This window comes from Charadrius vociferus, unplaced genomic scaffold (genome assembly GCF_000708025.1).
Source record: "Charadrius vociferus isolate BGI_N301 unplaced genomic scaffold, ASM70802v2 scaffold483, whole genome shotgun sequence".
Classification (NCBI taxonomy): domain Eukaryota; kingdom Metazoa; phylum Chordata; class Aves; order Charadriiformes; family Charadriidae; genus Charadrius; species Charadrius vociferus.
The window spans coordinates 109,911-132,857 of NW_009647585.1; the positions used below are offsets into that span (position 1 = coordinate 109,911).

The following is a 22,947-nucleotide window of genomic DNA, read 5'->3' on the forward strand; positions in this document are numbered from 1 at the left end:
TCCTATTTTTTCCCCAGAAAACAGTTTTCATAACAGCAACACTGTGTGCTACAGTTTTGTTATTTTTGCAAAGGGGTTTTTGTTTGTTTTTGCCGTTGATTATGCAAATGTCAATCATTCATTTCTAAAATAAAATGCGCTATTGGCTAAAGTCGAAAGCTCTGGTCAGAGCCTTCCTATTGGTTTGATTGTTAGTACTGTGCCGTCAGAGTTTCATAGCAGCAAGGAGTTGTGGGTGAGTGTCCCCAGCTGATGTAACTGATCTGTATGTCTGGGTCAGGGTTTGGGGTTTTTCTGAGGCTTTCAGGTGATGCTGCTGTATCAGTGTCCTGCAGACAGACTGCACACAGTGGATCAAATGATAATCATGATGGTAGCCAGACTAAGAACACTACAGCTTGCTGCTCTACTTGCAGTATGCAGTTTAGTTATTCCCACAGCCCTACTGTCAACCCTTAATTTGGACTGTAACATCGGAGCTTCTTCGAGCTGTGTTTTCGTTTTGTTTATAATGTGGTTTCATATTCCAAGCGCTCCTGGATAAGGGCATCATCTTTATACTGTAGCCGTGGAGGAGCAGGGGAACATTCAAATGCTAAGATCGCCTTCCTCAGGCTCCTGTCCAACACGTGTCTCTCCCACGCTGGGTACCTGTTCCTGAACAGATCGATTTTAATGACAGATTCCTCAATCCTTGGTGGCCGGGATGAAGGTGTGGATGGTGCGGTGGGTCTCACCTGAAACACAGGCACGCACCCATCCCTCTCCGCAAATTTTTGATCCCGCTCGCTCGTGACACTCCGGTTGTTGGAGATGGACCGTAGAGTGTTTGTGGCCACTTCTGGGGGTAGGGTGAAGGCGGCGGCAGGGTCCTCACAAGCACAGCTTGGCGACTGCCCAAACCTTGGTCCATTGGGGTGAAAGAAGGCATAGTACATTAGCATAAAAACAATGCCTGTTAAAAAGCTGCTGAACACTACACACAGTGCTGGTATGGCAAATGCATCAGAGATTGGTGGGGCCTTGTACAGATACCAGAGAGCACTCAAGGCGGTGTTTTCTAAAAGGATCACAAAATAGTAAATGAAAAGCCTACAGCGTGTCCTTCCTTCCTTGACATTGAACCAGCTGAAGATATAGATTATCCCAACCACCATGTCGAAAACTATCTCCTCCCATTTAGTGATGCAAAACTCTGTCTCGCAGTGGACAATCCAGAAGGTCATGATGCACCAGTGCAGCACGATGAAAATCCCAAAGTACAGCTGGAAAACCGAGGCAAAGAGAGCAAAAGTAATGACCCTTGCTGCAATTGTGAAGAAATGCCAGCAAAACTGGATTATAACAGCCATATAACTGATGGGTTTCTTGTCATCACGGGAGTCACGGAGGGCCTTTTGGTAGGAAGCCAAAGCCCAAGCCAGGGATACGAGAGATGCTGCAGCAGTAAGACCTAGGAGGAAACAGGAGATGCAGACAAGGCATAATTAGTATATCAGCACTTGGTTGAAACCGGTGAGATCCTTGCTGCTTTAAATGCATTCTCTGCCACTGACATAATAAAATCTCTTCCTTCTCCTTTAGCTCAGCCAGCACTGAGAAATGGACCTCTACTGCTGAGATTGCATTGGCCTTACAATGTTGGATACACATGAACAAGAGTGGCTATCAAACTACACTCTGAAATGCTTCTCTACAAATTTCAGGTTTTAAATTAATGAACTAATTCACAATATTGAGCAAGTTGGGAATAGGTGTCTCTGTCACCTGTGTGATTTAACAGGATCTACTGCGGTTATTGTTTTAAAGAAAAAGTATGAATTTTCTGGCTTTGATAAGTCATTAAATAAGCCTAATATAAAGCAAGTCTTTCCAATTAAAATGCCAGCATCATATACATAAAAACTAAATCGATAACAATGTGAGCATAAATCTACATTTTAAAAATACATTAATGTAACTTGTTACATCAAAATATAAACTGCCTTACACTTGCTGAAGGAAAAAATGTTGCCCATTTTGATATTTCCACCACTTCTAAACAGAATTGTAATAAGTAGAAAATGTCAAAACTTTATTTTCTTCCAGTTGGAAATTAAATCAAATTTAGAAAGGTTGGAATTTTCTACTGAATTAAAACTCTGAGTATAGATGCTCCTAAAGTAGGGAGTTATGAGTTAATGTTCCATTCTGTCTTCCACATATCACAGAATTGCTTATTTATAAGGCCCCGAACTATATTTCTGGAAAACCTGTCACATATTTTTCATAAAAAGAATTTAATATAAAATTATTTCTCATGAAATTTTCAAACATTATTTTTGTGGAAATAATTTCTGTTTACTTTAAAACTCAAAAAACATAAACCAGTTTTTTTGAAATGCCTTTCTATGCCTATTTTGAATGTGCATTATTCTTTTTTCCTCAAGTGAGTTTGATTGTTGTGGGCACATAAACTTTAAAAAAAAGTTGCTTTGCAACTGAATCTAATTTTTAAACTAATCTATTACTTCCACACACTACCAGAAAAATACCTTACATTCCCATTTAAGAAGTGATATAGCTCAGCATAATTATTCAAATGCATAACACTTACACAATTCTTCTTTACTAGAAGACTAATTTTTATTTACTTACGACTCATATCAAGCTGCTTTGGATGGAAATGGGAATTCAATTGAAATGCAAAACCCCAGCCTTTCAAGTGTATTTATTATTTAAATAAAATTGCAATAAATATGTTGTATACAGAGGAAAAATGTATCAAACATTTTATACTTAAAACTGGTTTATTACCAAAGCAAATTTTATATGCAGTTAATGAATGAATTCATAAGTCTCAGCATCCCAGGCTGAGAATTTATTCATAGACCATTTAAGGATAATGATGCTTCAGCTTACTCTATTTCTAAGCAGTTCCCTAACTTTGAACTAGTTATTGAAGTAAGTCAAACTGAAATGAAGAAAACATTTCTTTTGTCTGCTGTTAAAAGCTGTTTAATCATTTCAACAACCTTTGGTTCTGGATGCATAGACAGTATGTTTCTTCCGTGTTCAATAGCTTTCTTTAGAACTTAACCTTCAAGAACGTATTACTTAAATACTATCAATTTTATGCAAATACGGAGTGGTAAATTTAAGCCTAAATACATGTCGCTATTTACTTTTGAAAAAAAAAAAAAGTTTATTTTGAAACAGAAAAATGTAGGTTATGGAAATAATACCTGATTCTGAAGGAAAAAAAATCTATTTAAGCAATCCACTGGCTTAACACACTAAGATTTTGCTCAGTAAGTAGTACAGAAGGATTCATTGCTTTCAGGAGGGATTGTGTTTGCCAGTGTTCCTCCCTCAGTCACTGGCAGGGTGCTAATTATGTTGTGAGCTCCCATGAATCCATGAATTGAAAACCCCTTTGTTTTCAAAATAAAAATAATAACAAACAATCAGCAGAGACATAGAACAAACTTAGGATTCCAGGGGGAGTTTTTAATAAAACTTCATCATTTTTCTTCCCACACAGATGCCTGGATGCCAAAACACCAACGTTACTTCTGGAAACCTCCTTCACAGAGAGAACAATCAGCAATGAAGACAGAAAGGAGACGTGATATAAATTGTTATTTTCATTTCTGACATGTATATTTGCTTTTCACGCTGGGCTGTCTTTCAGTGACCATTATCTCCGGAGACAACACTAACAGCTGAAAATCTAAGTTCTTGTTTTCCTGTAGGAATGTTTTAAGTATTGAAAAACCACAGTTCATTTCCCTTATGAAATGAAAAGTTTGGAAAGGTAGATGAATAGGATAAAGTATAAGAGAATGTTTCAATACAAATGAGCCACTCTGAACAAGAGCTCAAAAATAGCATTATCAGCACAGGAAAGAATAATGTGAGAGAGAAATCCATATATTTTCTTTGCAAATCTAAATTTAATGACCTCACACAACTCCCCCAGAGGTTTGTAGAGATATCATCAGTTTTGCATTAGGAGGTGTAAAATCATTCAATAAAGTACACAGTATGTTCCAAGTAAAATGTCAAAATTCATAGGAATTTCCAATATTCTAATGCTAATTAATTCATAGTCATTGTCTGGGACAGAAAGGAGCAAGTACAATAGCAAAGTAATTCTGTTATTTAAATAGTCATTAATAGGGAAACATCCTTTGCTTCTACAGACCAAACTCAGGGATACTGGCATACAGGAGAGAAAAGGAGACAAGGGAACGTACAAAAGGAAAGAACTGCCAGTTAAAGTATTATGTATCCACTTTTGTGCTATTGGCAATGGTGTTAGGGATACAGAATTAAGATAAAGCTAAATGCTTCATGGGCACCATCCATTTTTACTTTATTGATGAGAGCAAGCACTAAAGAATTATTAAAAGTATAATTAATAATGAGAACAATAGTGTAAAAGTGATGCAAATGGCAGTTTGCTAATAAATGTCACTATATAAATAATTCACTGGGAATGGTTAGAGATAAAGTGAATTACTGTAGCACTGAATGGATAATTCATTAATTAGAACATACTGATGCATTTGCTGAGTATGCGTTTGTATAAACCTCTTTATCCCTGTTTCACAGAATCACAGAATGGTTAGAGTTAAAAGGGACCTTAAAGATCATCAAGTTCCAAGCCCCTGCCATGGAAAGGGACACCTTCCACTGGACCAGGTTGCTAAAAGCACCATCCAGTCTGGCCTTGAACACTTCCAGGGATGGGGCATCCACAGCTTCTCTGGGCAACCTTGTCTGCCTTACCATGCTCAAAGTAAAAAATTTCTTCCTAATATCTAACCTGTAACTACCCTCTTTCGGTTTAAAACTGTTACTCCTTGTCCTATCACTATACTTCCTGATAAACAGTCCCTCTCCGCCTTTCCTATAGGCCCCCTTTAGGTACTGGAAGGCCGCTATAAGGTCTACCCAGAGCCTTCTCTTCTCCAGGCTGAATAACCCCAACTCTCTCATCCTGTCTGCACAGGAGAGGTGCTCCAGCCCTCTGATCATCTTCGCAGCCCTGCTCTGGACTTGCTGCAACAGGTCTGTGTCCTTCTTATGTTTGGGGCCCCAGAGCTGGATGCAGTACTCCAGGTGGGGTCTCACCAGAGCAGAGCAGAGGGGCGGAATCACTTCCCTTGACCTGCTGGCCACGCTTCTTTGGATGCAACCAGGATATGGTTGGCCTTCTGGATTTCAAATGCACCTTGCTGGGTAATATTGAGCTTCTTACCAACCAACACCCCCAAGTCCTTCTCAGGGCTGCTCTCAATCCATTCTCTGCCCCTGTCTGTATTGTGCTTGGGATTGCCCTGACCTATGAGCAGGACCTTGCACTTGGTCTTGTTGAACTTCATGAGGTTTGCACAGGCCCACCTCTCAAGCCTGTCAAGATCCCTCTGGACGGCATCCCTTCCCTCCAGTGCGTTGACTGGACTACATAGTTTGCTGTTGTCCCACTGTCCATCTTGCTGGCAATGATGTTAAACAGTTCTGATCCCAATACTGACCCCTGAGGAATACCACTCATCACTGGTCTCTACTTGGACATCGAGACGCTGACTACAACTCTTTGAGTGCAACCATCCAGCCAATTCCTTATCCACTTATCCATGTCTCTCCAATTTAGAGACAAGGATGTTGTGCTCTTCCCTTATCCACCAAAGCTGTAACCCTGTTGTAGAAGGCCACCAAATTTGTCAGACACAAGTTGTCCTTAGTGAAGCCATGTTGGCTGCCATCGATCACCTGTTTATTTTCCATGTGCCTTAGCAGAATTTCCAGGAGGATCTGCTCCATGATCTACCCAGGCACAGAGGTGAGAACTGACTGGCCTGTAGTTCCCCAGGTCTTCCATTTTTCCTTTTTAAAAATGGGGGTTATGTTTCCTCTTTTCCAGTCAGTGGGACCTTCACTGGACTGCCATGACTTCTCAAATATGACAGACGATGGCTTAGCAACTTCATCTGCGAGTTCCCTCAGGACCCGTGGATGTACCTCATCAGTTCCCATGGATCTGTGCACCTTCAGGTTCCTTAGATGGTCTTGAAACTGATCTCCTACAGTGGGCAGTTCTTCATTCTCTCAGTCCCCACCTTTGCCTTCTGCGACTTGGGCAGTGCAATTAGAGCCCTTCCCAGTGAATACTGAGGCAAAAGTAATTTATTACTTCAGCCTTCAAAAGAAAAACTAAAATACATTTCTATTACTATCAAAACAAAACTGTAAAGGCACTAACATGGCACCAGGAAAAAAGGATGTCCTATAGACCTAACGGAAAACAAATAATTTGTGACAAAACAGGTGGTTTAACCTGCAGTTGGAAAGGCTTATTTGCCATTCAGAAATGAACAGAGAAGATTGGACTGTGATCTGTGGATCCACTGTTTATGAAGAACAAGAATCAGCTTTCCTGCTTGCTCGGCTATAGCCTCTGCACTCTCCTCAGGTGCAGCAGAAGCGTTCTGGTGTATTTGACAGTCTTGTACATCAGAGTCCTGTATTTAGGGTTTTGATCTTGGAAATGAGGATTAACTAGTCATTCTCAGTGAATATATACTCAAGAAATTATGTGCTCATCTGTTACAGGCTGTTAAAAGTCCAGGAAAGCAGGAATTCTGTAAAATGGCCTTGGGAAATATAAAAGCATGCTCCCGTTTTTTCCTTTTGTAAACCTGAACCTTCAAATTTTTTCCTCGGTATATGATTTGGTCTCTACAGTCCTGTCCTGAAGAGGAAGGAAATACACACTTGGCCCAGGAAAAAGATCACTTCACATATTGCATCAGGCAAATGATGCTTTTGTTTGCTTCTAAAACAGACACCTGAAAAACTCTGAATAGCAATTAATGGGGAGTGTACCTACCCACTTACTTCCTTTGTAGCTTAGCTCATCAACAATAGTCTCAATAGGGAGACCAGTCGATAATTCATTGTATCAGGACAATTTTCTGTCAGGAATGAATTAGAATCTGCTTTGAGTGAAAAAGACAATTCGACCTCTTTTATTCTGTTAACAGTTTGCATTATCTAATTGTATTATTTGTATAAAGGAATGACAACTTTGTAATTACAGGTGAGTTTCAGATATCCTTAAGATAGTGCACTTCCTGTCTGAAAACAAAGAACAGACTTGTCTTGACTGAATTACAAGTTCTTTCCCTGGAAATGATTAATTTCTCAATAAATAAGTGATTTTCTTGCCTTTTATAGAGCATGGCATATCTGTACTGGTACTTTAAATGTAATACATAATACACTGCAATGAGCTACAACTCATTAAAGACAAGATAAAAAATTATGAACATGACTTTCACAAGTGAAAGCAAACACATATGAGGGAAAAGAGAAGGTATACAGAGATGGATACATTCACAAATGTAATATTATTTCAGGAAAGCAAGCTCAAAAAGCTACAGGAGAGCCAATGACATTCTCCTCAACAGTATATGTGAGAAATCTGACTGAAATGTTTTGTTCATGAGTAATCCAAATAGAATTGCTCACAACAGATAAGGGTTTTCCATATTGCATCTCTGCTTGGCAATTCACAACTTAATTATATCCTGCTGACACCTCTGCCTTTGCATTATGGTTCTCCCAATTTATTTAACTTTGAGGAAAGCAATTCAATGTCTAAGCAGCATATATGATTTACTAGTTTGTATTTTTCTCCCACTCCCACAAAATAATCTTTAAACTGGGGTGTAACTGAAAAAAATATAGGTCCCATTCTCACACTAATTTTGTCTTACTCTTGATTTGTACTTGAGAGAGTAAAGGCATATTCAGGTCCATAATCTACTTTTTTTCTAAACGCATCAGTCTATAAATTCTATATAGAATAAATACAGAACATCTCAGGTTCATCCGTAAACTCTACAAATGAACGAATTGATCAGAGAAAGTGCTCCTTGGCATTCAACTTTATTTCAGAAATCAAACTCCTGCCAAGGCTTCTGTCTCTGCTTCATCCTCCTTTTTAAACTTGTACTTATCTCACCGTTTCCAGGAGTAAATTCATGTAAAAGCAGGAATACCAAACACAGCAGGACATCTGGGCGTGACAACATTGCCTGGGATCTAGGACTATGAAACATTTTTTAAGGAAGCCTATTATTATGAGTTTCATACCCAGCTGGAGAAGTGACATTATATGCAACCAAGCTTACAAGTGCTGCTCTGAACCTAAGCCAAGGCTCTCTAACATTCCCAGTCCTGCTTAAGACCTTAATCCTGTAGGAAACAGTATATCATGACTGTATCCCTCCAGCTTCAGAAAATGGCTTGCTATATTTACTTAGCTTTTGCCATGCTGCTCTGCAAGTATAGCCACCAGCTTGTCATTCACATGGAGACCTTACAGGCAGCTTGACAATAGTCTATGGGTTTCTGCACTCATTCTTTTACTCCCATACACTAGTATGGCCATGTATGACATGGTATACATACTATGCTTCCGCGCCTGGTTACTACACAAGACATTTTGCATGCTTCAGGGGCAGCTTTTGATCATACCACAGTCATGAGTCTCATTCCCTAACAAATACTGTGAGATGAAACACAAAGGTGAAGCTTACTTTTTTATGCTTTCCTATTATCTAAATGGAGAGTAATATAAAGTCTTGCTCTCACCTGGGTTATTTCCTTCCTGATGACTGCAGAGGTAGCCTGCTGGGGTAAGCTGTAGCACTGTACTGAAGTGTCCACACTGGAATCCACCCTTACAGCCTTAAGTGTCTGTCATTAGGTTTCATAATTAGGGACATTCAAAACCCACCTGGATACTGTCCTGTGCAACCTTCTGTAAGTGACCCTGCTCTGGCAGGGGAGTTGGACTAGATGATCTCCAGAAGCCCCTTCCAACCCTGACCATTCTGTGATTCTGTGATTCTCTGTTTGGCCTTGTTGTCCAGAGTCATTCTCCATAAGCATGTTGCCAACATAATCCTATTATGTTCCCACATCAGCAAGTTTGTCCTACATTAGCTATCATAGTTAAAGGCTTTCTGTGCAAGTGAAACAAGCTGCTTGAGGTCAGAAAGGAATTTTTTTCTTTTTTCTTAGGTGCCACTAGCTCTGATTGTGCCCAGATAGAAAAAGCATCTTACTGAAATATTCCACTTCTGTAGTCTTCCTTTGATGCTTCGCTACTCACAAACATGAGGGTGACAGTGCCTGAGCATGAGTGTCTAGTGGTTCGTATTTCCAGTGTTTGCCACAGGCCGCATTCACAACTGGTGATATTCAAGGTAATACAGATGGTCTCATCACCTCATCTGCCAACATTCAGCTTAACTTTCTCCCACTGTGTACTGGGGTGGGGTAATGCAGCAAAAGGGATGACAGGAACACTTCCTTGTTGAAATGCAAGTCAGATTTATACCTAATATTACTTCTCCCAAGTGTTCCATAATGCTCAGAGAACATGCTAGCATATATAGGAATAATTTCTCCCATGATTCCTTTCAGCTGCTTTCTGTAGATATTTCTGGTGAGACAACTTTTAGCTGTTTCTTTAATTTGGATCTCCACAACAACTCACCTTTGCCCTGGAAGTCTAGAAACATTATATATATTAAATACTACTTTCAACCTTACTCATTTTACCTATTCCTATTTTTTTTCCAGTGGTTGTTTGGACTTTGTCCAAAGCTCTCAGACAAAAGTCTGGCTTATTGTCCGTACCTTTAGCAGATTCTTAGGGTCCTGTACCACACACTTGCCCAATGATTTGCCCCTTGCTGCATGCAGGGTCACATCCACCTTAGCAAATCTAACAGTTGGACATACTGTTGAGATGCTTCTGCTCAGCATCAATTTCGGTCATAGCTTTAAAGAGATATACAACTGAATGATGGTAATAATTTTATTTCAAGTTAAATCAAGAACAGGTTTCCTTTGCCTTTCCCCCAAATCCAAACTGAGTCTTTTACGTAATTTTTGTTGTTAGTATCTCAGGACTTCTTTTGGAAACTATGAATAAAATGTACTAGGGATAAAGAAAGTCAATTTAGCATGCAGGCACCACAAGAACCATGAAAGTTGGACCTCTTCTGTCTTTCAAGATACCACAGTCAGTAATTCAGACCTCTCTTTCTTCACAGACAGCTAATGATGAAAGGGTTGGGGGGAACAGCAATGAAAAGCTCTGCTGCCTTCTCATCAATCTGTAGAAGTAATTGACTCATTAAGATACTTGAACTGAAGTCCCACTGCCAGAATATGCTAGCTAAGACCAGTTACTAGCTGACTGATCATCCTGGGTGATCTCTTCTCCTCCCTCACAAGTATATTTTCCTAACATTTGTTAGCTTCTTGCCCTACTAAAGATGTGCTATATTTATAACTTACAATTCAGGAGTCCTTATTAGCCACTAATCAAATCCAGTCCTTCCCAGGCAGTGACAACCGTCAGGTATTCATGTATGTCATGCAGTCTATATGCTGCCAGGCTTGGCAAGACAGCATGAGATCATTTCGCCTGTTAGGAAGATAAACTTAGGCTTCTGTACTTTCACAGCTAGACTCCTTGTCTGTTAGATAATTTTGGTATCTTTATATTCCAGTGAAGTATGTGCAGCGTAAACATACCCACTGACTCCAGGCTCATTTCCATGATTTGTACACTTAGGCAAAAAAATTCTTTTGATGTCTTGAGGTTGCTGGAAGTAGCTTATAGAAATCAAGGGATTATCTGGAGACTGCAGCAACACCAAGCAAAACATAACCCCTGCCATTAGCTCTTGAGGAGAAACAACATCATGATAACATAATGTTAAGCTAAAGATAGGGCACCATCTACGGGAGAAGACTCCACCTGCACTGCTCAGTCCAATGCAGTGCACATATGGACACCTTCCATAAGGTCAACAGCAGAAGCTGTAGCACTTCTCCCTGCTACCCAACATGAGAAAGACAAAAAGATGTAGTCTACTAGACACATAAAAAATCCTGTTAAAACATAAGCTTTGAGGAAACACCTTTCTCTCGATTCACATTTCTGTGATTTTCCCTTTAGTTTTCTCTTAAGCTACTATATGCTTTTGCTTATACAACTTTTACCAAGTTTTTCTGTGTATATTTCACTGATTTGGAGGAACCAGCCACACAGATTTTCATTCCATGACTGCTAACAAGATCAACTGGAACTATTTTATTGGAAACACTTTGGGAAAATATTCACCAAGTGAAAAAAAAAAAGATTATAGAATCATAGAATACCAGGTTGGAAGGGACCTCAAGGATCATCTGGTCCAACCTTTCTTGGCAAAACCTTGGTCTAGACAAGATGGCTCAGCACCCCGTCCAGCTGAATCTTCAAAGTGTCCAGTGTTGGGGAATCCACCACTGCCCTGGGAAGATTATTCCAATGGCTGATTGTTCCCATTATGGAAATTTGTCCTCTTGTGTCCAGCTGGAACCTCCTCAGGAGTAACTTGTACCCATTACCCCTCATTTTTCCATGTGACTCCTCGTGAAAAGGGAGTCTCTGTCTTCTTTGTAGCCACCCTTTAAATACTGGAACATGGTGATAAGGTCTCCACTAAGCCTTCTTAAGGCTGAAAAAACACAATTCTTTCAGCCTTTCCTCATATGGCAGGCTTCCCAGTCCTTTGATCATCTTTGTGGTCCTTGTCTGGACCCTGTCCAGCCTGTCCACATCTTCTTTTGCATAGTCGGGGACCAAAACTGAAGACAGTATTCTGGGCGTCACCTGATAAGCACTGAGTAGTGTGGGATAATGACTTCTTTAGGTCTGCTGGTGATGCCCTTATTGATGCAACTGAGAATCCTGTGGGCTTTCTTTGCCACAGCAGCACACTCTTTACCCATATTGAGCTTGCTATCCACCAGGACCTGCAGGTCCCTTTCCACAGAGCTGCTCTCCAGATTGGTAGATCCCAGTCTGTGCTGCACTCCTGGATTATGTTTTCCAAGGGGCAAGACCTTACACTTGTCCTTGTTGAACTTCATAAGGTTCTTGGTAGCCCACTCTTCCAGCCTATCCAGGTCTTTCTGCAGGGTGGCTCTCCCTTCCCAAGTGTCCACTTCCCCACTTAGTTTCGTATAAGCAGACTTCATCAAGGTACACTTGATCCAGATCACTTATGGAGATACTAAACAGCGTTGGGCCCAGTATCGATCCCTGGGGGGACCCCACTTGTGGCAGGTTGCCAGTTTGAAAAGGAGCTATTTACCACCACCCTCTGGCTGCAGCCTGTCAGGCAGTTCCCCACCCACAGCACAGACCACTTGTATGGACCGTAACCCATCAGTTTCTCTTGGAGGAGGCTGTGGGGAACTGTGTCGAAAGCCTTGGAGAAACCCAGGTAGATGATGTCCAACACTCGCCCCACATCAACTGAGCAGGTTACTTTGTCATAGATGTACACAGTAAATAACATTTAGATTATCTCAGTCTTTTATGAAAACAAAATATATTTGTTTCTGTAGGAATATGCAAATACTTTTTTTAAAAAATAAAAGACATTGTGCTTAGTCTACAACAGTGTACGAGCATGAATAGGGAGAAAATTAGTATCAGCATTTGTTTCTTTCTCACAGTCACTGTGGTCACCTGTCCCGAGGTCTGTATGCCGTCCTTCCCAGATCACGGGGCAGTGCCCCCGGCAGCTGGCTTGGGGCCGCTGCGGGCAGGCACTGAGCCCGTATATCAAAAGACGGCAGGAAAGTAAGATTTCAGAATAACAGGTCTCAAAGCAACAGTACAAAAGCAGTACACAATTTGGAAATAAATTGGTTGAAGGGAAAACATGGTGGTGCTAGAACCAGTATTGATTTCCTAATCAATTCTGCACTGAAACTGTTTTCTGATGTACTGGGTGTCGGTGGAAGCAGCGGGCAGGGGGACACGTGGGGTGGCCTCTGTGAGGAGAGGACCACGGCGGAGCAGGTATTTCCCTGCAGCTTGTGAAGGACCATGGTGGAACAGACATCCACCCTGCAGCCCATGGATATTTCTTGAAGGAAACTGCAGGCCATGTAGAGCCCACACTGGAGCAGGTTTACCTTGAAGGAACTGTATCCTGTGGAAGGGACCCCACTCTGGGGCAGAGAAAAAGTGTGAGGAGGAAGGAGCAGGAGAGGCAAACTGTTATGGACCGACTGCAAACCCCTCCATTCCCCATCACCCTGCGCCACGCCAGGGGAGGAGGTAGAAGGGTCAGGAATGAAGGAGTGAGGTTGAGGCTGGTAAAAAGAGGATGCAGGGGGAAGGTGTTTTTTTAATTTGTCTTTGTTCCTTACTATCCACATCTATTTTAACAGGCAATAAGTTGAGTCTGTTTTGCCTGTGATGGTACCTGGTAAGGGATCTCCCTGTCTTTACTCCAACCCACGAGGTTTTTCATCCTCTTTTCTCCCCCTGCCCTGCTGAGGAAGGGGAGTAACTGAGCTGCTGGGTGGGCACCTGACTGCTGTCCAAGGTCAACCTGTCGCATGTAATCATCTCATGGCAATATATTTTGCACTCACAAACCGTACACGTGGTCATTAAAAAGTGACATTCAGGCTTCAGGAGCCAAGCTGTACCTGTTCCTTCCAGGACTACTCAAGAAAAAGACTTTTTCTTTGCACAAGGATACATGGAAACATACCTCAAACTTCCATAAACCCTCCTTCCTCTGAAGGGCGTCCTGCCACTTGCAAACACCCTACAAGGCACTGGCCGCCTCAGAGAATGGATGTCTGAGAATATCAAAGCTGCCACATAATTTTCTGAGATTTAACTGGAGGATGTGGGAGCAGAATGCACCTAATACCCAGGAGGACTGTAAAGTTACTACAATAACAGTTTTTCTATTCCTGTGGAGAAAAGTATAAATTCTAGAAAAAGGAAGTACGTATCAATGTTTGTTTTAGTTTAACTTAGTCACAACAAATTTACAATCTTTCTTTTATAGGGAAACATGCACAAAATTTGATACTTCGGTGTTTCATAGATATAAATATATATTTACAGTGAGACAGCACAGTAACAATCAGTGTACAATAGAAGCCACAGAGCTTTGCCTCATGAACACGGAGTGAATCCCATACTTGTGTTAAAACAGATGCATAAGAATTCAAAAGTTTCAAACAAGGAAGAGAACATTCTTCCAAGGAATATTGACCTTCACTTAAAAATTGCACGTTTCTTTCCAGTCTAACTTCATCTACCTTTGGTTTTCAGCCATCAATTTGGCTGAAGTTCCATAGAGTTCAAACAACTTCAGCATAACATGTCATGTACCTTCAGAATTTTAAAAGCAAAGGTTTCCAGGACATCAGATTTTCACTTAGAAGCCCTCAGTACATTTGAAATAGCATAATGTCAGGACATCCTTAGAGATATGTTTGTCTTTCTTTCTTTTGTTTTGCGTGAGGACATCTCCTTCCCTTCTCAATATGCAATGGTACTACAGAGATCAGGGTATAATTTACAAAGAAAACTTCATAGTTAGTGGTATTTCCAAGTAGTTTTTCATAAATTAATAGAACATAAATGCGTCCAGTTATGTAAAGACTAAACGCTGGAAGAGGAGGCATGGACTTTGAAAGTTCCATCATATACAACCCTCAGAATGAGGGCTTCAAGCATTATTCCTGATAGCTCTAAGGCTCTTAATCATCCATGTGGCTAAATGAATATCCATAGAAATGTCAAGTGCATGGACAAAGCAACTTTAAAATAAATTTTAAATCTGAAGACAATTTTCCTAAGCCTGAAATGAGCTGGTGAAAGATGTATGTTCTTACTATGACCCAAGCTTTCTGATGTGTTTTCCACTAGCATCGCACAAGCAAAAGAGCTTGAAATGACCACACTGGCTGCAACATGGTAGAACGTATCAGAAATAGTATCTGGTGGATCCAAACTCTCTCTTCTAGGTATTTTTTTCAAGAGGTACTGAATATCATAAAATACACATGGCAGTATCACACTGGCTCTAGAAATGTCTGTTGAGGATTTGAAAAAGGAAGGGCTAAATCAATATTTCAAATACACCAGAGATTTTTTTTTTCAGATATTGCACTGGAGTGGCTGGCATCCAACACAGAGAAGACCAGAAGGTGACATATTTTGGCATGAAAAATATTCCAGATACCTTATACTAAGTGTTATTACAAATCAATAGCATAGGATCGGGTCACTGGCAACGAAACACTGACTCCATGCAGAAAGATAGCACGGGGCCATTAGTCCCCTTAAATTTTCTTAAACCATAAGTTTAGGATGGGCTTTCAGTGGTTCATAGGCTTGTATTGACTTTCTCAAAGGGGATAAATTTCAGCCTCATTAAGCAACCAATATTTCTCCTACTTGTACATTAAAGTCATTCTGAAGTTAGTACCTTATTTGACACAATTTTTCAAAGAAATGTTTTATATATATAGCATTTTTCTCTGTTTGCCTTTTAAGTTCCTCTAAACTTTTCAGCTCTGAAGAGATGCTGAGGATAATGCCTGATGTGGTGCTCAGCAACAAAAGGCAATTAGTATCACTCTGAAAAAGAAATCGATTTAGCATTTGTGCAATCCCTCTTAGCAGAGGGAAAACTGGAGCTGTTAGCTTTGTCTGATACATGGTGCTATTTAAGTTTCCTCTGGATCAAACTGAAATATTACAGTTCTCACTCTTTGTTATGATTGTTTCACCTTGAAAAAACTTCAAATACATTTTCACAATAACTCATTAAATAGACTTACTTTTCTGTTAATGGAAAAGCAATCACAAACTCCTCTCCCCCCTCCCAAAAGAAAATCTGTATTTTCACCTACTGTGCAGATAATGTAAATTGAAGCAAAGTCTAACTAAACGATTTGAAGAATATTCAGCATATTCTGGAAAGTCTGGAGATTGATTCTGGTTCTACCCCATGCCCAGCTTTGGATTATTTTAGATTTCATGTTTATATCTTTGTCTTCAATATTAGTTACAAAGCTATACGTTATCAGTAAGGAAGCTCTACAGCTATATCTCTGCCTATCTCTGACATATCTAGAATATGCCCACATGATATACAGAGGTAAATATTATGTATCTCTCTACACTTTATATGTACACTTTATATTTAGATTTATATACTACACACAGACAGATAAACTGGCACAATTTGAAGACTCCAAGAAAAACAATGAGTCAACATTTCCCGTGAAAAGCTTTTTCAATATTTATATGTGGCTTGTGCCAAAAAATTGCACCTCATTGCAAGATTAAATTAATCTAATTTCAATTTCTGGTGCTTGACTAGAAGACTGAAAAAGCTTTCCTGGCTCCTGCTAGTAAACATTTTTTTTCCATGTACAAGTACCCATAGAGGATGATTGAATTACTTCTGCAATCTTTTCCCAATATTCCAGGTTGACCAGTCCCTCGAAGTCTTATATACAAATGATTGATCAGTGGACTCTGGAACCATTTTATTCCCCTCGTTTGAATTTCCTCTATCCTCCAGGAGGTGTGAGTCACAGAACAGGGCACCGACTTTTAACAGTGGTCTTATTAGTGGTGTTCACAGTGGTATGTTTCTATTGTGTACCTTTCTTCTACACCCATGGATCAGAATAAGGCTCAAAGCCACAACTTGACACTGAGATCGCACAAAAAAGACCTTCTCTCTGCTGACTGCTACGCCATCTTTTGAATTACTCTTTTTTTTAAGAGAGGTTTTCCCATCCTACAGGTATAGTCTATGTTTCTGATTCCCAAATACACTTTTCTGCATTAAAATATCATGCATCAAGAAATAGATAAAGTGTGAAGAGCTGCCTCTGAAGAATAGCCACAAAAAGGTTGAAAGCTTATGGGTAAGAATTAGAGACCGAGGGAACAAAGGGAACCTTGTGGCTGGTGTCTACTACATGCCATGAAATCAAGGGGTGCTTATTGATGAAGTCTTCTTACTCCAGCTACAGAAGGCATCGCGCTTGCAGGCTCTCCTCCTGCTGGGGGACCTCAACCACCCCAACAACTGCTAGAAAAGTAGCACGGTGAGCTGTAGGCAACCCAGGAGACTCCTGGAGTGCATGGAGAAAAATTTCTTAAGCCAGGTAACAGACAATCCTACCAGAGGGTAGGATACTGGACCTGTTGGTCACCAATGCAAGCAAGCTCATCAGTGACATCAAAACTGGAGGCAGCTTGGGCTGCAGTGATCATGCACGGGTGGAGTTCACAGTCCTGAGGGATATAGGTCAGGTGAAGAGTAAAGTCAGCACCCTGAATTTCAGAAAAGCAAAATTCCACCTGTTCAAGGAGTTAGTCAATGGGACCCACTGAGAAACTGCTTTCAGAGACAAGGGAGCAGAACAGAGCTGGCAGATCTTTAAGGATGCTTTTCACACAGTGCAAGAACTCTTGATCCCCAGCTGTAAGAAATCAGGAAAGGAAGGCAAGAAGGAAATGCACAGGCAGTGGAAGCAGGGACAGGTATCCTGGGAAGAGTATAGGGACGCTGCCCAGTTGTGTAGGAAGATCAAGGTGCAACTGGAGCTGAACTTGGCAAGGGGTGCCAAGAATAATAATAAGGGCTTCTACAGGGATGTCAGCCAGAAAAGGAAGGTCAAAGAAAGTGTACTGCCCCCGATGAACAAGACTGGCAAACTGGTAACAATGGACGAGAAGTCTGAGGTACTCAACAACTTTTTTTGTCTTCACTGGCAACCTCTCTACCCACGCCCCTCTACTGGATGGACTGCAAGACAGGGACTGGGGGAGCAAATTCCCTCCCACTGTAAGAGAAGATCAGGTTCATGACCACCTGAGGAATCTGAACATATAGAAGTCCAAGCTGATGTCCAAGTCCACACAATTTTAAGTCCCATGAATGTAAAGAAAAAAAAACCCACCTTATTTGTTATAGTTGCTGTCATCATCCTAACTTGTGAGCTGGTCAATGAAAGTCAACAGGCCTGGGTAACAAGACCTAACATTCATGAAACAATTGTTTGCAGAATTCTACTATCTAGCCTCTAATTCTTTGTTAGTTGAGTATGCAGTTAACCTTTCTATTATACTGAATTAATGTCAAGCTAATCTATACTTATTTTTTAGCTCTGTGCACATTTTCTTTTATCATTTTAAGAATTGTTTCTTTATGCATCTGCACATCATCAGTCTGCTCCATGGTAATTTTTAGGAATGATCAAGTGATTTCAGCAGAATTTGACACAGAAATAGACGTCTCAAAGATACCATGTTCTGTAAAGTTCAGGGAAAACAGCAGCTAGAGAAGGGTCCAAAGAAGTGTTCCCACTGAAAGGAAACCAGACTTCAGGCATTTTTATGCCTGAATTTCAGGCATTTTTATGCCTTAAGGCATTTTAATTCTAAGAGCCAGGGACCAATTAGTAAGCGAATAAATATGTTCCTGGCAGCTGGCAAATCCACATAGATATAACTTGGAGCTAACCCCAGCAGATATTGCCTCTTACCCATCCAGCCCAAAGTCATGAGAGAGAACTGAGAACAAAGCAGGGAGTGAACAGTACAGTGTGGCAATCCAGGGGATCCAAGGAAAAACTGGAGATATTTTGAGGGCAATGGTCAAGGGCAGGGTAGGAGTAGGAGACACTGTGGTAGAAGGCTATGAGGACATTATGTGTTTGTGCCTACAGGGGGGATAGGAAGAAGCCAGCAGGAAATGAGACTTCATTATTTTTGCTGCTTGAAGAACCTATGAAATTAGATTAATAGGCACTCTGCTTTTCAGGAATTCTCCTGCTTCTCCAATATTTTATTAAAAATGAATATTTCAGTGTCTATAGAGATCTGCAACAGGGTCCTCCAAGCTGGAGTCAGTGTAGTTCAGGATGGATAAGCAAGGCATTTTTTCTGACACTGAAGATGATCAAGATGTTATCAATTCCCATCACTGGCACATTTTTACAAACAGAATAGCAATAATAAAGCATTCAGTCTACACTAGTGACCTAACTAAACAATTCGATACAAAAATCCAGTCTTTTCTCAACAACAGCAGCAGTAGCAACAACTGATAAAAGCCCAGAAGCAGTAGCTCTAAACCTATCGGGAAATACACTAGACTAACAAAATGTCTCCACACTGGTCCACCTTAATCACCCTGATTTGGAGAGGAAACAGGAGAGAGCACGTGCCCACGATGGGGGTGGGGGGTGAGGATATGCTATTTCTCTTCAACTTTGGCAGCTGTTTGGGTGTGCAACATGACTCTTCTTTCAGCCTGCAGAAAAAAAGCTTATCTCTGCTACTAACATTTAGATAAGTCGTCCCTCTCAGTCAATTAAAACCAGCTATTCCTTAGAAAACAGGGTTCATAGAAATCCCTCTGAGCCATGCCACAAGTATACTGCCACGCAAAGAATCAAAACCAAAACCATGAGAAACAAATATCACATTTCAAGATTTGAAAGGTAACATGGAAATATGCTTAAAAGAGTTTGCATTCCCAGTTACAGACAAAAAAAAGTGTCATGATCTATTTGAGCAAATCTTCCACAGAGAAATGAAGTAAATAGGCAAAAGCTTTTTTTTTATAATTGCAGTTCTTATTAGAGCAAATGCAAAATAACTTTCCCCAAATACTCAGGCACTGCTGGGAAAAAAATATTTCATATTAATCAGAAATCCATTCAGTATGCATGTCTCTACAAGTTTTAATGTTAGGATACCAAAACAAGCTATATTTTGAGATATTAGTATTTAATTTGAACTCTAAGCACTTTATGGCCTGATTATACCCTGATGAACTTAACACTTTTCTGTTACTATTACTGACTGTTTTGGAACAATGTATTATGGACATTGATACTAGCTTAGAAATAAATGCAACACTCTTGCAATAACCTAGTATACCTAAATTATTAAGCTTATTCTTTTCTTTAAATCTTAACCTGGTTTGGGAAGCAGGAGACAGAGAGGCTGTTTTGTTTAGGATTACAACAATATATGAGTGGAAACTTATGTAGAGATTTTCCTTATTCTGTTTTTGAAAATTAAGGTCTACTGAGGTGCAAGAGTGTGAGTCAATTTATGTTTTCTCAGATACTCAGCACTTCCTTCTCCTCTTGCAAAATAACTGCCGTAAGCGATAGCTTAAACACCTCATCCATTTCAGTTCTGCATCTTTTCCTTCCAGTGTCTCTGCCCCTAAATGTCTTCAGCATCACCCGCCTCCCACATGTTCCCTTAAAAACACCTCCCTTTCCTCTTTGTCACCTCATCTTGCAAGGTTTTCAAACTACTCTTTTCCCAATGCTCCTCATATTTCTTGCTTTTCCACAGGTTTCCCAGCTCCTATATTTGTTTTCTGTAGAGGTGCTCTGAATCCCCAGCCCTGCACCCTCCCTTGTCATGCCCATCTCACCTGATGGCTCTGCAGTACCCATGAATGTGCCAGAACTGGGACAAGGTGTCCAGGCCCCTGCTTTTAGATACAACCTATTGATGACTGGGACATCCAGACCATACCTGCCTGGTTTGGGAATGTGTTGTGGTCCACCATAAAAGCTAGACAGCTACCACCTCGTGCTCAGTTCTCTCGGCAGCAGGCTGTCCCAGCAACTCACTCCTCTGGTTTCCAGCCTGTACGTAGTCACAGACAGGCTGTACCTATTTGTTGTTCTTCAGGCCTTCCCCCGAAGTCAGCTCTTCTGCTTTCCTTAAACAGCCAGTTCTTTCAAAATCCTGTTAAACTGCAGTGTTTTGTTTGTTTGTGTTTTTGGTGGGTTGTTTTTTTTTTTTATTTTTTATTTAAAATGGGTCTTCCTACAGCAATGAATTCCACAGGAAACTAATATTCCTGTTAATTTAAAAGTGTTAGTTTTATTAACGGCTTCATGTTTTAATATAAGATGTCATACTGAGGACAGAGGTCTGGTTCCGTGAGTAACTACCAAGTGAGCAAGGGTATTCACTGCTTCTTCATTTTTCCAAAGCAGCTCTCATTATCTAGGGCATTTCAATTCACTTTCTTCTGTTCTGACTAGCACTCCTATTTACTGAATTATGCCATCCAAATAACCTCTGCCCTGTGCCTCTCTTCATTTTTATTACTTCTCCTTCTTATAATGAGGTGCAAAAAACCTGAATACAATAGTCAGGTAATCAAGGTAAAGTTCTGTAGAAAGCAGAAATATATCTGTAATTATTTGCTGTCCCATTGTATTTCTGTCTGCATTAAAATAATTTTTGCTATTCAGAGAGTATCTAGATCCACACATTCATAATTTAACATTAAAATAGATAAAGTTATAGGCATGATCTCAATATATCCTGTTCTCAGTGGAACTGCAAGGGTTTATAAACTTTGTATCTCAAAGGCTTATAGGAAATGTGAGTGATATTTGTGTAAATGACATGTGTGCCAATATTCAGTTAGTAAAACACATTGTTTCTGTCCCCAGCATAAGATTCCCTATCCTTTATCTATGCTGAAAAGGTGACAAAACTTCCCCTTATAGCTCCATTGTATTCCTCTAAGCTCTTCAAGCTGAGCAACATATTAGCTCCCAGAATATGAGTATTCCTGTGAATGGGATATTTTAAGAATGCTTTGCAGATCTAGCACCTTTTCTCAAAATATTTTAGTATTCTCTATAGTCATTCCATTATTCTTAAAACAGCTCATGAAGAATGTCAGTATGACATCCATTTTCCTGATGGACGAACCAGGGAAAAGAGGAACCGAATGATTTGCCTGAAATATCAATGTACAAAGCCTTTTCAAGAGGAGGAACCCAGGAGTTTTACAGTAGAGTCTATTACCCTAGCCACAAAGAACATGTCTTCAGTGGCACCTCAGTGCCACTTTGCAGCAGACTCCTTGGCCACACTTTCAAACGACAAAGTAGCTGTCTGCATTGCTATTGCGATTATCAGTGGACTCGAGCACCATTGTCCGTGAGCCACCATTGCAATCTGTGCACGCACTGTAAAAGTTATCTTATCAGCATAGAGCTGGATCTTGGGAAACTTGTTTCCTGAGCAATCAGGTTACCAAGATAAACAACTTGTATATTTGGGAAGCCACTTGGGTCCCACTCAATCTACCAAGAGCAACTGGGCTTTGAAAATAGGTGAAAGGAACAAGGAGAAAATGTTTTAAAATTAGCCTTCAACAGTGCTGGGCAGTGACAGGTATTTAATTCTTACAAGCACATGGCCAGAACAGTTACAATTCAGAATGATCACAATTAGCTTTTCTCAAGAGCTATATAAATAAAACTAAGTTCTCAACTTACCATCTGTCTACATCCTAGATCAAGAAGTGCTTATTTTATCTTCTTACAACTGCAGGTAAAGTTCTATGCCTGTGCTCACCCAAGACAGCGTTTAACCACTGTCTTTCCGGCATGCTGAGAATCATAATCATAGAATCATAGAATTGTCTAGGTTGGAAAAGACCCTTGGGATCATCGAGTCCAACCTTCTACCCTACTCTACAAATTTCTCCCCTACACCATATCCCCCAACACCACATCTAAACGGCTCAAACACATCCAGGAATGGTGACTCAACCACCTCCCTGGGCCGCCTATTCCAATGCCCGACCACTCCAAACACTGGCACACCTTTGGGTGAGGATGAGAGAAATTTTCTTGGAGCTTTTTCAAACTTAGATGCCATTCACAAGATTATCACAGCGGTGATAGATTTGTTCAAGACTTCACATTTGTGCAAACAGACTTCTACTGGGTTTCATGCTAATTCACTGGCAATAATCGTTAGATAAACTAATTCTTCATAGATTAGTTTCACAGAAGTGTAAAATTTCCATAGCTTTCCTCATCCAAAAGAGACTTGAGGAACAGGTATTTATGAGCATAAATTCTATGGATCATTAGCAGAATTTGGTCCACTGAATCCTTGTGGGCCTTTAGAACATGTCTTCTCTGATATACTTAGTACAATTACTCAATCAAACACTGTGATTTGAATTTATTATTTCT

The 22,947-nt window shown here is 40.3% G+C and overlaps 1 protein-coding gene across 1 annotated transcript in view; it reads right to left on the reverse strand.

Moving 5' to 3' along the window:
• Positions 1-506: 506 nt before the first annotated feature.
• Positions 507-22,947, reverse strand: part of XKR4 (XK, Kell blood group complex subunit-related family, member 4) — an 87,963-nt gene continuing 65,522 nt past the window's right edge. Inside the window, exon 2 of the mRNA XM_009880959.1 lies at positions 507-1,453. Within this exon, the coding sequence (XP_009879261.1) occupies positions 507-1,453 (947 nt within the window). The remainder of the gene's footprint in view (positions 1,454-22,947) is intronic.